Raw genomic sequence first — 15,529 nt, forward strand, 5'->3', positions numbered from 1 at the left:
CTATAATAGCATAATCGATAAAATATATTAAAAAAATAAACAGAACAAAACAGAATCATAGACAGAGAACATTTTGATGGCTGTCAGGTGGGAGGAGGGTGAGTGGGGATGGGTGGGAAAGGCGAAGTGAGGAAGAAGTACAAATCGGTAGTTACAGAACAGTCATGGGGCTGTAGAGTACAGCACAGGGAATAGAGCAGCCAAAGAACACACGCACGACCCACAGACCGGACAGGGGTGTGGGGCTTTCCTGAGGGAGTAGGGCTGGGGCTGAATGGAGGGGGATGATTTGAGCCAACTATAATAGCATAAACAATAAAATATAATTTTTTTTAAATTTTTTTAATATATTTTATTGATTATGCTATTACAGTTGTCCCATTTCCCCCTTCACTCCCCTCCCCCCTGTGCCCCCTCTCTCACCCACCTTCCCCCCCTTTAGTCCATGTCCATATGTAATACTTATGAGTTCTTTAGCTTCTACATTTCCCATACTATTCTTGCCCTCCCCCTATCTATTTTCAACTTACATTCTACGCTACTTATTCTCTATACCTTTTCCCCCTCTCTCCTCCTCCCACCCCTACTGCTAGCCCCCCCTTGTGCCCTCTATTTCTGTGGTTCTGTTCCTATTCTAGTTGTTTACTTAGTTTCTTTTGGTTTTGCTTTAGGTGTGGTTGTTAATAATTGTGAGTTTGCTGTCCTTTTACTATACATGTCTTTTCTTTATCTTCTTTTCTTAGATAAGTCCCTTTAGCATTTCATAAAGTAAGGGCTTGGTGATGATGAACTCCTTTAATTTGACCTTATCTGAAAAGCACTTTATCTTCTCTTCCATTCTAAATGAGAGCTTTGCTGGATAGAGCAATCTGGGATGTAGGTCCTTGTCTTTCATGACTTGGAATATTTCTTTCCAGCCCCTTCTTGTCTGTAAGGTCTCTTTGGAGAAATCAGCTGACAGTCTGATGGGAACTCCTTTGTAGGTTACTGTCCCCTTATCTCTTGCTGCTTCTAGGATTCTCTCCTTCGTTTTTACCTTGGCTAATGTAATTATGATGTGCCTTGGTGTGTTTCTTCTTGGGTCCAACTTCTTTGGGGCTCTCTGCGCTCCTTGGATTTCTTGGAAGACTGTTCCCTTTGCCAGTTTGGGGAAGTTCTCCTTTATTATTTGTTCAAATAACTTTTCCACTTGTTGGTCTTCCCCTTCTGGTACCCCTATAATTCAGATGTTGGAACGTTTAAAGGTGTCCTCGATGGTCTTAAGCTTTTCTTCAATTTTTTGAATTCTTATTTCATCATGCTCTCCTGCTTGGTTGATTCTATCTTCCTTCTGGTCCACTGTGTTGTTTTGAGATTCAGATTCCTTCCTTTCACAATTGGCTCTTCTCCGTGTGTCTTCCTGCATCCCTTTTATGGTAATCTGCATTTTTTCATGTAATTTGGATCCAAAATCCACCAGTTCCGTGAGCTTCCTGATCACCAGTGTTTTGAACTGTGCATCTGATAGATTGGCTATTTCTTGGTCACTCAAAAGGATGAGTCCTGGGGGTCTGATCTGTTCTGCTGGAAACATATCTTACGTCTTTCCCTGTCTCTCCTATTATTTTACTTATTTATTTATTTTTTCTCCGGTCTGGTCGCTCTTGTTACGGTGGGGGGCGGAGCCTTAGGTGTTCTCTGGTGCTGGGCACCCCAGTCGCTAGCTTGTGACGTTATATGTGGGGGCAGGGGCGGGAGCGGGGACAGGAGGGATCAATGGCGACCCTTCCGTTCTCCTGGAGTCAGACACTTCCCTGGGCTTCTGGGCTGTGAGCTCTGCCCTGATCCCCAGTCGCTGCCCCACTGATTCCCCCAGCCGCTGCTTGCATACTCAGGGATCACCGCTACACCGCTGCGCTTGCTCCTGCGTCCCGGATTGCTGTCGCGCGGATTCTGCGCCAAATTTCCCCCAACCTACATGCGCCTGCGACCCGCGCCAGCCCCACACCTGCTCGCTCCGCTCGTAGTCCCCTACCAGTCTGGATGTACGGGTCTACTTCAACTTCTAGGCTGTCCGACTTCCATTTAGATAAATCCTCTGACAGTTCTGATATTATGACTGCAAATCATTGTTGTAAATTATTGTGGTTCTGTTCTTAGTTGTGCGAGGAGGTACGGTGCGCCCACCTATTCCTCCATCTTGCCGGAAGTAGCAAAATATAATTTTTTAAAAAGAAAAGGTATAAAGTTTAATTATGGAGCTATTCTTATCCAAGACTTTTTCTCAACAAACTCACATTCTGGGGACTGGTGGCCAGGATCCCATCCAAGCTAACTGCTCAAAAACAGACGTTCTCAGCAGCAAGATGTCAATGAAGCCAGGACACAATCAAGCCACCTGTCTTTGAGGAGGACTCCCCAAGGGCTTCATAACTACTATTCTTCAGGTGACTATATGCAGGGGGAAGGGAGGAGAGAACACAGTCTGCTCCAAAACCAAGAGGAAAATGGGTCATTCTGGAGTTTAACCAACAAAAACAGTAAGGGGTCCCTGGCTGTGCTCTGCCTCAGCCACGTACAGCCCAGCGCTGACCGTCGTCTTAGACACGGCACAGCTGCCCAAGACCAAACTTCCCCTCTTACTGGAGAGAAGTCAGAGGACACTGAATTCATAATTCACTCCTGTTGAACACGGCTTATATTTGGAGACAAGTTATCTGGAAAATAAACTTAGTACTTAGGCTCACATTTACGAGTTACCAAATCTTTGACAGCTGCATGTGCTGGCTGACTAGAATGAGCTGTCCTGCCCCCAGACCCAAGGATGCACCCCCATGGGCACCATTACATGAACAGTAAACCTCAAACCTAAAGCTGTCTCAGGAGAGGCGCCCACAGTGGAAGTCCCATACCTTCAACGTGAACTCGTGGGCTGGCCTCCCGATCCTGTCCTCTGCCTCCACGCTGTAGTCCCGAGCCAGGGGCACGGTGGGGTGGTAAAGGCGCCAGTGCTTCTCTCCCTCCAGCTGCAAGATGAACACCTACAGAGAGCCACAGGGCCGTGAGTGTCAGAGCTTCCTGACAACGTGTGAGGCAAAGTGCTTCCAGAATACCAGCCCTCTGAGGGCTTAGATGAATTACAGGTTTCAGATAAAAAATAAAAATGAAAGATCAGAGATACATTTCACTTCACACTTCAAAGCTGCCACTACTGGTGTTAAATTTAAAAAAGAGGTAATCGTGAACCCTAATATTAGAAGGATAATCATTCTTTTCACTCTCATGAAACCTTGCTAAGTTCTCCATATCCCACTCCATATCCACTATCTCATTCCTTTAAATCTTCTATCGGCTGAAGGCCTGTCACTCTGATGGGAAAGCCAAGCCTCAGGTACGACTGAATGCCTAAAATCCTGAATATAATCTTTGACAGGTAGAAAAGCTTCAAGTTTTGTATTCTTCATTCAGCCAAAGACATTTTAATACTCTGTTAAAATATATTTTTAAAGAACCAAAAATTTTTAGAAAATGTATTGATATCAAATTGCTCTCAAAAGGGGAAAAAATGACGCTTTACTAATTACTCTGTGTTCACACCTTGATTGGTACAAAAATAAAACTACCAAGGATCTAAGCCAAAGAGTTAACTGTCCGTGGGTGGCCATAGGAGAGCAAACTCAACACTTGTCAAGGCACCAGTGCTTAAGAGAAACCATGATCTTCATTCAAGCTGCCCCAAGATTTTCACAAACGGAAAATAAAAAACTTGGCAGCTACAGAAAAAGGACAAAATGAAAGCAGATATAAAGATTGCTTGTGACCTTACCTTATTAAAGACCATACGTGTTGAAGTTAAAGGAAAAGCCAATCATACTTTTCTGTAGATCACATCAATAAATACCTGCCTTCATAGGAATGTGTGGCTCTTTATATTAACCGGGTTGGAAATGACCTCTCCCCGTGGAGAAGGAACAGGAAACCAGTTTGGTGAGAGCAAATTTGGCCCAACATCTAGTGAGGTCAAGAGCTCCAGAGGCCACACAGGAAGAGAGGACAGAGACCTGGCCCAAGAGCAAACTGAACCCTGACAACCATCCTAACCTGGCTCACAGCAACGCCCTCCTCCCCAACTCGAGCGACTTTCTTCCTCTTACCTCAACATCATCATAGTGGGGTGGCAGGCCCTGAGATCCAGCAGGGGTTATGTACACATTCGAGCCAACCAAGGAACCAAAGTAGCATTCAAGCTTCTCCTGGATCCTCCATAGGTCATCCTTTAAGAAAAAGAGGGGAGGAAAGGGGAGGGCAGGGGGAGGGCAGAGATAAGAGGAGAAAAGAAGGGAGGGGAGGGGAAAAAAAGAGAGGAGAAAAGAGGAGGAGTGAAAAAGACGTTAGCAATGAGAGGGGAAACACATTCTTATTTGTTTACCAAGCCTTTACTGCAGCTATTAGTTCTAGATACCAAGAATTAATGAGCAGTAAAAGAGCCAACACCTCTGCCCGCGGGAATCTCCTGTTCTGGTGCACACACACGGAAAGAGGGGAGCACAGAAATGAGACTGGCGAGGCAGGCAGTCTGCAGCCACACAGGATTTTAAACAGGGAACTGACATGATCTGATTGACATTTTTAAAAGCTCACTCTGGTTATCATTGGGGGAACAGACTGTTGAAAAGCAAGAGAAGTCAGTCGGGAAACTACTAAAGCAGCAGCCCTGGCAAGAAATGACCAAGGTGGTGGGATGGGAGAGGGAGAAGTAGAAAAGGCAAAGTTCTCTTTAAGCAGCGTGGATATGACCTGCCGATGGACTAAATACGAAGGGGTAAGGGAACGGGAAGAGTGAAAAATACTCCTGGGTCTCTGACTTGGACAATCAGCTAGCTCCCAGTTCCACCCACTGACATGGGAAAGACTTGATAAAGAACAAGTTTGCAAAAGGGGGAAAAATGTTCTGCATTAGAAACATTGAGTTCGAGCTGCTATGACCCCCCCATATGGAGATGTCTTTAAGTAAGCTGCTGGCTGGCTGGCTGAAGTTCTGGCAAAAAGTAAGGACTAAAGACTCACATGTGGGAATTCCCTGCACAAAATTAATATTTACAGCAGTGGGTGAAGACATGAACCCAGAAGTGTGTATAGAGAGGGGAGGAGGAAAGGGGCTGCTGAGTACATTCCCTCTCCAGTCACTAGTCCACCCTACAGGGTCGAAGTCAGGCTGAGGGGCCTCGAGAGGAGCCATCTATTCCTGCAAGAGAGAAAAGCCTGATTTTCCCAAAGCAGATGTGAAGAGGGGAGGTAGAAACTAGGCCGCATAAATATTATCGGCACTGCCTATGTGCAAGGCACTATTCCTAATAACTTACATTTATTAATTACTTAACGTTCCCAACAACCCTGTCTCACAAGGTGCGTAATATCATTCTCTCCCGTTTACAGATAAGGAAACCAAGGTGAGAACACACAGCTAGTAAATAATGGAGCCAGGATTCAAATCCAGACTGCCTAGCTCCAGAGTCTATGCCTTTAACCACGAGCCTCTAACACCGCTCTGAGGAATCACTGCACAGACAAGTCCAAGGACAGAGAGGAGCCTCGTTTCAAGCACATGAATGTACAGTGAGCAACACATAGACAACACTAAAACTTACAAAGTATTTACTGAGCAAACTAATGACCACAGCTTGGGAATCAGTCCCACACCTCTGAACTGAAAAGGGATCTACAGTATGAAAAATACCAAGTGAGGAAGAACGGGGTCAGTATGAAGAAAGCTTCGGGAGGCATCTTTATACAGACCACTGGGCTACTCTATCTGCAGGTCTCAGCACTCAAGGGTTCTACTTAACACAGGAAGAATAATTTAATAGCATCTGAACAGCTCCAAAGAGTCAGAGCTCCCAAGGAGTCTAGTTCACACCACGGAGGGGCCAGCAGGACCCTGGTCTGTAATTACACTTACGGAGACGGCAACCACTGGAAAGCCAGGGCAACTCCCTTCTCTGATGGCCTGGGAGGTGTCTTGGGACCAAATGGGTAACTTTATGGCTCCCAACTCAAGCACCTGGGTCTGTAATTGATGAGTTTATGTCTCTTTTCATCTTAAAAGTTACCAAAAACCCTATTAATTACACAATTTTCCCTCCTCTCCTGGGCCTCTAGCTTCTGAATCTGCCAAGTGTGGCCTACTATACAGAGAGTTGAGGTGAATCAATTTCAGTCCAAGTTATAGTTACAAGCTAGGTGACTTCAGCTTCTTTATTTGTAAAATGAAGACTCCCGCCCTAAGACTGTGGGGAATAGCATGAAATAAATAACTTTTCTCCAATCATATTAAAATTACAAAGCAGTATATACGAGTAAATGTTACTGCTTCACCAGCACTGACTTAGCCACAACCAAGGCTCCTGAAATCTGTCTTCCCAATTATGTCTGGAGATGCCAAGGAGAACCCCAGAACGAGGGAAAGGTGGGAGGCCTCTCCCAGGTGGATACGACCTCTCTCCACCGACTCACCCACACAATCACAACTGAATGCCTGGCTGAGACCAGAAGCCCACACATACACCTACAGAAAGGCAAAAAACAAACATGACAAAAGCCCTACCTTTTGATTACCATCTTCCAAGGTATAGTAAGAAAATGCCCTAAATCTGGAGTCAGAAGTTTTTACTTAGTGGCTATGAAAAGTCACACCTATCAACTCCAGGTTTTCACATGTAAAATGGACCCCACAATGACTTCTATATTTCAAGTGTCTGTCAGAAGGTTCAACATGCAGCCCAGGCTGGTGTGTTTCAGTGGATTGAGTGCCAGCCTGCAAACCAAAGGGTCACTGGTTTGATTCCCAGTCTAGGGAACATGCTTGAGTTGTGGGCCAGGTCCCAAGTAGGAGGTACTCGAGAGGCAACCACATACTGATATTTTTCTCCTTCTCTTTCTCCCTCCCTTCCCTTTCTAAAAATAAATAAAATCTTACAGAAAAAGTTAATACATATGTAAGTACGTGGTAAACTCACCCAGACGTTTGATATATGGATTATACAAAGTAGATGGGGAACAAAGCAAGTATTCTCCACCTACTTACAGCTTTCTGGTTGACTCATTTCCAGAATGAGCTGTGCACGTTCTAAGACCCAATAAACAAGGGGATGACCTGCCCTCTAGACTTCTATCCTGATATTAATATGACCATTCTTAAACAAACACGCACAACATTCAACTTCCTCATAAAATAATACTTAGAACCAGCTTCTAGTGTAAGAGGATGAGAGCTCCTACAGCTTAGAAGTCTCTCAACTACTGGCAATGGAAAGACCAGAACACCAGGGAGTGTCCTAGTCTAGCCTGGAGGCTGAGTTTAGACCTGGGAAGCTCATCCTTCTTGTTTTAATAAACACGGCCAAAGAGCTGAGTCCACAGGGCAAAAACAAAAACAAAAACAAAAACATTCTTGGCCACCTGGAACTGGGAAGGAGGAATGTGCAAGGCTTAAGTAAATAAGCAGAGAAAAGCCCAAGATGATTCTAAAGCAGAGAAAAGGCAGCCACAGAGGACACCCCACGTGACAAATAACTTTCTACTAAATTGTAATCAAATTACATGTAATCAACTTCACTGATCTTTTAAGTCCACAGTTTTTAGGTCTGTAAAACCCACTCTCTTAAAAGTGCTGCTTCAGCCCTAACTGGTGTGACTCAGTGGGGTGAGCGCTGTCCTGAGAACCGAAAGGTTGCCAGTTAGATTCCAGCCAGGGCCCATGCCTCGGCTGCAGGCCAGGTCCCCGGCTGGGGTGTGCAAGAGGCAACCAATGTTTCTCATACATCAATGTTTCTCTCCCTCTCTTTCTCCCTCCCTTCCGCTCTCCCTAAAAACAAATAAAATCTTTTTTTTTAAAGTGCTACTTCAAAAATATAATAAAATTTTAAAAGTGCTACTTCTACCCAGGTAAAGAGTCAAGAACTAAGTCAGAGAAAAGCAACACTGAATTCAAATCATTACTTGGTTTGGCAAGTGATTTCTACATTCCTTTTGGGTGCTTGAGCCAGAAGCTTGGCATTTCAGGGACATTTTAACTTTGAATGATTGAGATGTAATATTGGGAATCAGAACTTGTACTGAAAAATCTAAGAGCACTTAAACTTTACCTAGAGTACACATAGGTTCAGGATCCTTTAGACAAGAAAGGGAATCATTCACCAAATTTGATTAGGCACCAGATGGACATAATGGGATCTAACAAGCTGTCTCTTGGGTTCACTCATGGGAAACATTACTGGTAACGGATGACAAAGTCCCAGGAGCCACCAACACAGCTAGAACTACGCTCCTCCACACGGAACCTCCAGAACCCCTCTTCCTTCTCCTCCCATGCTGTCACTTTGATTCACCATGGGTCACAGAAGCAGACTTCTTAATGTGGAGAAAACTAAAACTTAGAACAGGCCACTGCTTGTTCCAGGCCACCTGTGAAGTACAGACCTCAAACCTCTACAAAGGTATATCGGCTTAACCTGAGTGTGCATTTTATAAATGTCAAAACAGAGCACAGAGGAGGTGAATGACTCCTCAAATGTCAATCACTGATATAGAAAAATACAAAGCAAATCAGTCTTCCAGACTTGCAAATCAAAGCTCTCCTACGCTTACGACTGCCGCCCCAGGAGCAGCCTTGCAGGGCCCAGCTCCTCACTGCCACATGGGGGCGCTGCTGCTCATAGGGTGAAATCTATTTCTCGAACACGCATTTGGTATGTGCCTGGTCGTGGCTCTGAAGCCTGTAAAGGGAGACAACTTCAAGAAAATGACCTCCTTCATTCTATCATGACTTAAATTATGGCAGGACAAACCCAACAGAAATGTCTACCACATACCAAAATGTAAACTAGCGCACAGAACATGCTCCTGGAGGCAGAATAGTACTTTAAGAAGCATTATAAACTAGCAATATAATTTAGTTTTTTCAACTTTATGACATCCAGCCACGTCCATCCTGAATGGTGGGTATTTTCTAACAATTCAGCCAAAAGATAACATCAAGTCTCCTAATTTGGGATGCATTTGAAGACGGAACAGGTGCTACCTCTTCTCAAGCTGGTGAGAAGCAAATCATCTTCAAACCACAAGTTCATCCCTCAGCTGAGCTGTGGCCAAATGTTAACACTTTAATACACACAAGGATTCTGCAATGGGGAACACCTGTTACCTTAAATCTCTGAGGTTGGTGAAACTGAATTGTTGCCCTTTTCTGATCAAAATCTTTTCTCAGCTGAAGAAAGTGCACTTTGCCATCTTTATTTAAAACCTTCTTCTTCCCATTGACACACCGGCAGACATTTATGTCTCTTCCATAGTACATACCCCGGCTGCACAGACTCTTCAGATCTGACAACTTGAAAAGGGATTGGTAATATGCGGCCAGCGCAGGGTCATCTCTCTGAACAAGAAGGGGCTTCTGTTCCCAGAATTCCTTGAAAAAAGTCTCCGTCTTGATGGGCGAAATTAAACTTTCAAACAAATCACTGGGGCTGTCAAAGTTTAAAAAGGAGGGCCCCCCGGCTGCTTCCACCTTCAGCTGTTTCCGAGGAACTGGCCCCTCTTCCTTCCCAGGCCCCATAGACTTTGCTTTCTTTGGCATCGTTCTGTCTTCAAGACCACGCCGTGAGGAAATGCAAACCTACCGAAAGAACAAAGAACACGTGTTGGCGTTAGCAAATCGTGCACACACAGCTGCGTGACCATGACGCCCTCAGGAGACTCTTTGTGAGTCAAGGCCTGGTCCTCTGGGATGCGATACAACCTTCCGCCAACACCATTTCTTCCAAAACATGATTCAGCCTCAAACGCCAGATTACACATTCATCTAAGGGAAAGCATGTTTTCCTTGTCCACTAAGTTGTGGGATTCATTCTTTGTTTATTAAGAAGTATAATTATCCCAATTTAAATGATTCAACTATCCCAGCAATTCCTAGTCACAGTTTTAGCCTGTGGCCATTGACACAGCAAGATCAAAAATCTTTCATTTGGCTTCAGTCACCCCCAAGTCCCCAGTCTAACAAGATGTACTTTGAGTTACAAACATTTAACTCAAAGCTACTCACAGCTGCCCGCAGACAGGGGCTCCGCCACAGCAACCCCCCACCCCCATCTGCTGTCAGGCAGCTAACACGTCCTGGCCAGTGGTGTCACCTGGTGGCTGCAGCAAGAAGTTGCCAGCTCCCAAGTCTTCCTCAACAAGGTGAACCTCCTCACTCCCCAAATCTCAGCTTATCCCTGAGAAGTGCCACTTTATCAGAATCTCTCCCCCACTTAAAATAAGAAAAAACTAACTAGAAGCTGAAAAGTGGAGGCTAAAGGTAGTTATATGCCACATCTGTAAAAAGCTGTAACTTTCAACATTAAATCCCGACATCATTAACCTCTTCCACAGCACTCCCCCATCTTGAACGTGCACGCACCTCGCTGGGCACCTGCATCTGCGGCGGGCCGGCGGGGCTGAGATTCAGCGCGTCTAACTAGAGCACCCGGGCAGTGAGCTGCTGCTGGTTGGCAGGCCGACCGCACAGCACGGGAGGAAGAGCAGCGCTGCCTCCCAAGCACTGCCAACCCTCTCAGAACTCCCCCCACACCACAGCTACAGGCACACTTATGCAGGTGCCCTCCATCTGGTAATTCAAATTAAACGAATTTCTGGAAACTACAAATTTCTATTTAAACTTTTTTTCTCCTAGGAGGGGCTGGCGGCGACATCCATTGCTTTCATCAGATTCTTAGAGTCTCTGTCCCCAAAACAAGCTTTAAAAAATCTGCACTTCAGAAACCAGTAACTTATTTATAGATATTATGGTTTCGCAGTTGGTTGTCAGAATTGCAAGAACACTGTTTTCTGCGCCTCTGTCATTACAACAAAGCTGTATTTGAGCTACAATGTGGATTAAGTAGTGTGGCCTGGGAATAAACCCTGGAACAATTTGTTAAATACTGCAACAACTAATTTATAAATAAACCTTTAGAATGCAACCAAAATGTAAATTGAACAAATTGGGAAGTGGAAATGTCAAAATATGAAAATCTCTAGTGACCTCATTTTAGCTTCTAAAGTTTGCACCCACTGACAGCTCAGACCAAGTGCTTCTGGTGGGGAAACAGGATGATGGTTGGACACTAACAAAAACAGACACTAATCGCTTGCACTGGAGGGGTAAGGGTTTAAGCTTAGAAAAAAATTAACTTTAGTATTTTATGTTACATCATCAAAAGTTTGCTTAAAATGTCTCCTATTTCTAAGTCTTCCAGGCCATTTTGATTTCTCAACCAAAGAATCAAGACTTCAGTGAGACGAAGTATTCCTAGTACTTGGAACTCAGGTATGAAAATGGATTAGCAAAGAGCAGTGTTGTTCTATGAAAGGCCAAGCTTATGGTTGACATCAGGGAATTCTAACTTCTAGCCTCCATGTAAATGGTAAGAGTGACTCACTGTGCCTCAACTGCTTGTGCAAACAATGTGGCTTATCCTGACCATCTGTTTTCCTTCTGGGAGTCTGGGATTTTGGTAGTTCCAGGCAGAGGGCACTTAGGTGACCAGCCTCCAGTTTGAAAAAAAAAGAAAGAAAATCCTGGGCTCCGAGTGTCTAATGAGCTTCCCTGTTTAGCAACTGTGTAGCTGTCACAACTAGTTGCTGGAACAATTAAGCACTTGGTCTCCTTCTGCTGTAATCAATCAGCTGGGAGTCTTAGCAAGTCACCAAACCCAGGAATGGTCTTGGGGAGCCCCAATAGTTTGCTCACATTTTTAATTTTTAAAAACAGATTTGTTTCAGAAGGTTTATGTCATTGAAAGTACCCAAGGATGTCAAAGTAATTTCATATTCAGCCACACATCTCTTATTCCTCACAATCAGTCAGTTTAAAATTTAAGGGATGTGAGCAGCAGGAGGATACAAGTGAAAGGTTCTTCTGTAAGCACAATGTATGAACACAGTATATGCACATTTCCCAGAAAGTGTAGTTAAACAAAGTACGTGGAATACTTAAGCCAAAAATAAAATCACTTACAGCACTTTTTCCATCTATGATCACTAACAAATAAACCCTAGCACGGCATAACAAATGCTTATGTTAGAATATACATTCCACTACTTAAACTGCCAAAAGTGACATCACTTACCATCTCTCTATGTTCACATTGAAATGATTTGAGGTTCAGTTCATAGGAACCTAACTTAGAGGTTACTGAGGAAATATACTGTTTCTCTGATTCTTACACCCATTGTGTAAAGTAACAGTTCTTTTTAACAGCCTTTGAGAAGTGGAGGGAAGAAGAAATGACATTCTATACCATGCAGAGCATTAAAAAAATTGTAAGAGGCATCACAATTTCAGAAACAGTAAAAAAGTATGTCTTAGAATCTAAGAAATATAATAACCAAGAGAATGCTTTGTCCAGAAAAGTACAGCCAAAACAAGTCTGCCTATAAATCTCACAAACCATGCAAACAGAAGTAACAGTAAATATTTTTATAGGGCTACAGGGGGGAAAAAAACAAGCTTTTAAAAAGCAATTTATATAAATACTGGATTATTATGTTGTACCCTGAAACTAATATAATGTTCTATGTCAATTCTATTTCAATTAGAAAGAGTAAAAAAAGAAAAAAGCAATTGTCCAATTTGAGGTGACTATAATCATTAAAATGTAAAATGATTAAATCAAAAGATTCAAAGTTCATATATTACTAAGTACCCACAGATTTTTAAAAATAATAATAAATGAATCTAAACAACTCTAAAGGACCAAAACTCTAAGAAAATCAATATTGATACCCATTCTACAGTGTCCTAACCCTGCCTATGGGAACACGCACTGACAAGAAGCCCTAACACAACTTCGTAAGGGAAAGGACAGGTTATCTGCACACTCCCAGAACACTGGCAGAGAGAGGGGCACATAGGAGGAGTCCGGGAGATGTTTGCTGGATTAATTCCCGCCCCCTTTTTTTCTTCCTTTGTATATAATCTTAGAGAAAAATCTCAAAAGCCTTACAGAAAACAAAGTTGAGGGAAACATGGTTTGTTCAGCAGGGACTATTCTTCTGACAGCAGCTGGCCCTTTGATGTTCAGCAGTAATGTCACAGCTGAAAGGCACCTTAGCCACCAGCGGTTATTACCCATCAGGGGAGGGAGGTGTGTCCGTATCATCTCCAGGGCTGCATTTCACAGCGCAGTGGAGTCACCAGGAACGCTGGTTAACGTGCACATTTCTGGGCTCTACATCAAGCCTACTGGATTAGCACTTCCGGTAGCTGGGGCCCAGGAACCTGCATTAACGTAGTATATTCTCTATATAAATTTTAGATCCACTAACTGAGAATGACAGTCAAACTCGGCTCAATTCAACACATACACACACACCTTACAGAAATGATGTATTGCCTGTAACAAGGTTGTTCAGGCCTTCCGAAATATCTTATCAATTCAGAGAGGGAAAACTGGTTCTCCTGTTGACCTAAAGCTGTGATTAGCAGTTATTTTTTCAGTTCAATTTTAGAGGGGGGGGCGGGGGGGAGAACGACTGCACCTCATTAATGTACTTTGGGGACCATAACATTACAAAGGATGAGGCCAGGGAGGCAAAGGAAAGGGATGGTGGTAGAAGCTGGGTAAACCAGGCTCCTCCACTTAAGGCCTGGGGTTGAATTTATAGCTAATTAGTGGAGTAATTCAATCTCATGACTCCCGAGACTATACTTCTGAAAACACAGTCAACAGCCTGGTCTGACTAACCTGTTGGACAACCCGACTGTCAGGCAGCCATTCGAGAAAAATCTAGTGACGAATGATTAGGAAGAGTAGGCTGTACATTTCAAGCCAGGGTGGGACGGCGAGACGCCGCTGCCCTCGCCCCCCTCGTCCCCGACCCCACATGACCCCAGATTTCCTCCGTGTGAAGCCTGTGGCTCAGGCCTGACCTGAACCCGGGGAGCAAAGCCCACGTGGCGGCCGCGCCGCAGGCTCAGCCTCCAAACTTTCTGTGCGCTCGTCCCCGTCTCCAGACCGCGGGCCGAGCACGTGGGCTACTCCTGGTGCCCAGGCCACAGCCCGCCGACTCTCGGACCCAGGCAGCGTTAGGCTGGGCGTGCCCACGCTGTCCCCGCCCCGGAATCACACAGCTCTACGGGAGTCCCCAGTCCCGCAAATACCAGCGCCCACCGCCCCAGGCCCGGCCAAGGGAAGCTCCGGCTGGAGCCCTGGGGAAGGGCCGCGCGAGGATCCCCTCATCTCCCCCACGCCAACACCCGCGCTCGCACTACGGGAGGCCGCGCAAGGCCCCACCAGTGGCAGCGCAAAGCACCAGGCCCTGACCGCTCCACTCACCCGGCCGGGCCTGTTGCGCGTGGCCGCGAGCCCTGGCAGCGCTGGCTGGGGGCGGGGCAGCGTGCACACGCTCCCTGGCGGTGTGCTAGGCTCTGGCTCCCCACCCACCTCCCCACCCACCGGCAGCTGGGTGGGTGCTGCATACCCAAAGGCTTATTTGTTTGTTTTTGCTGTTAAAGGAAATAAATCAGTTGCACCTTGGGGAGCGGGAGGCTGGAGAGTTGGGGACCAGATGAGGCTCTAGATTTGGGAATGTGTCCTAGAACAATACTGTTCCCTTAATGAATGGGGAAACTGAGGCCCGAAAAGAGGGAGCAAGTTCCCCAAGTTTAGGGAGCTGGAGATCCAGGTTCTCCCATGGCTTTCTTTGGGGCTCGGTATGCTACGCTCTGCTTTTTTATACTAAGTCAACTGTAATTTATATCATGGTGCTCCTGGAGAGAGAATTAATCCTGGTTTAAAAGGATACTGGAATTTTTGTTACTGTAGCTATAGAAACAAAGAACAAAAGCAATTATTTAAGTAATTTATACCTAAAGCTCTCTCCTTTGACACTAGTGTGAGTGGAGAGGCTCAAGGCAGTGGGCAGGGGGGATCCCTGACACCTCTGCTTGAGCCTGTACCTTTCTTTGCTCTGTAGACAAGCAGAGGACCCAAAGGAAGTTATTTCATTCTGTGAAGATAATTGAGACCTAGGGCTGTTTCTTATGGTCCAGGGACACATGAGCAAAAGGGAACAAAGTATATGCCCTTGTCTAACGCTTGTCCCAAACTAACAGTAGCAAGCCTTGAATTGAGATCTGTCTGTCTGTCTGTCTGTCAGGTGCAATGCTAGCTGGGTGTGTCATAGACTCCTCACTTTCTCCTCACCACAGCCTTGTGATTTCTCCATTTCACAGTTGAGGAAACCAAGTCAGCAGAGGTTATGTAACCAACACAAGGCCGCACAGGCAGGAAGGAGCAGAAACAAGATCGGAGCAAAACCAGTCAACTGTTAGTCCTTTTGCACTATTATCTACCTCCCATTGTACACCCAGAAACTTCACATCAGATTCCAGTCAGGGAAATTTAGCCCTTTAAGAAAGACTGTGAAAAATAAATTAATAAAATAAAATAACCTCTAATGTACTTGACATAATATTGGTAATACACTTTGCTGTTTATTTTTACTTCAA

At 44.9% G+C, this 15,529-nt stretch overlaps 1 protein-coding gene across 3 annotated transcripts in view; it reads right to left on the reverse strand.

Annotated features, from left to right (window-relative positions):
- RIOX2 (ribosomal oxygenase 2) overlaps nucleotides 1-14,435 on the reverse strand; it is a 31,810-nt gene extending 17,375 nt beyond the window's left edge. Inside the window, exons 1-4 of one of the 3 annotated variants that reach the window (XM_028504363.2) lie at nucleotides 14,355-14,435; nucleotides 9,182-9,652; nucleotides 4,134-4,253; nucleotides 2,892-3,020 (exon numbers count right to left, since the gene is read on the reverse strand). In XM_028504363.2, coding sequence (XP_028360164.1) covers nucleotides 2,892-3,020; nucleotides 4,134-4,253; nucleotides 9,182-9,613 — 681 coding nt within the window. In that variant the 5' untranslated portion in view covers nucleotides 9,614-9,652; nucleotides 14,355-14,435. Of the gene's footprint in view, nucleotides 1-2,891; nucleotides 3,021-4,133; nucleotides 4,254-9,181; nucleotides 9,653-13,763; nucleotides 13,788-14,354 lie in introns of those variants that run through there. The other 2 variants (XM_028504364.2, XM_036017974.1) reach the window with 2 other exon arrangements.
- Nucleotides 14,436-15,529: the final 1,094 nt, after the last annotated feature.

Source organism: Phyllostomus discolor, chromosome 2, assembly GCF_004126475.2.
Source record: "Phyllostomus discolor isolate MPI-MPIP mPhyDis1 chromosome 2, mPhyDis1.pri.v3, whole genome shotgun sequence".
Taxonomy (NCBI): Eukaryota; Metazoa; Chordata; class Mammalia; order Chiroptera; family Phyllostomidae; genus Phyllostomus; species Phyllostomus discolor.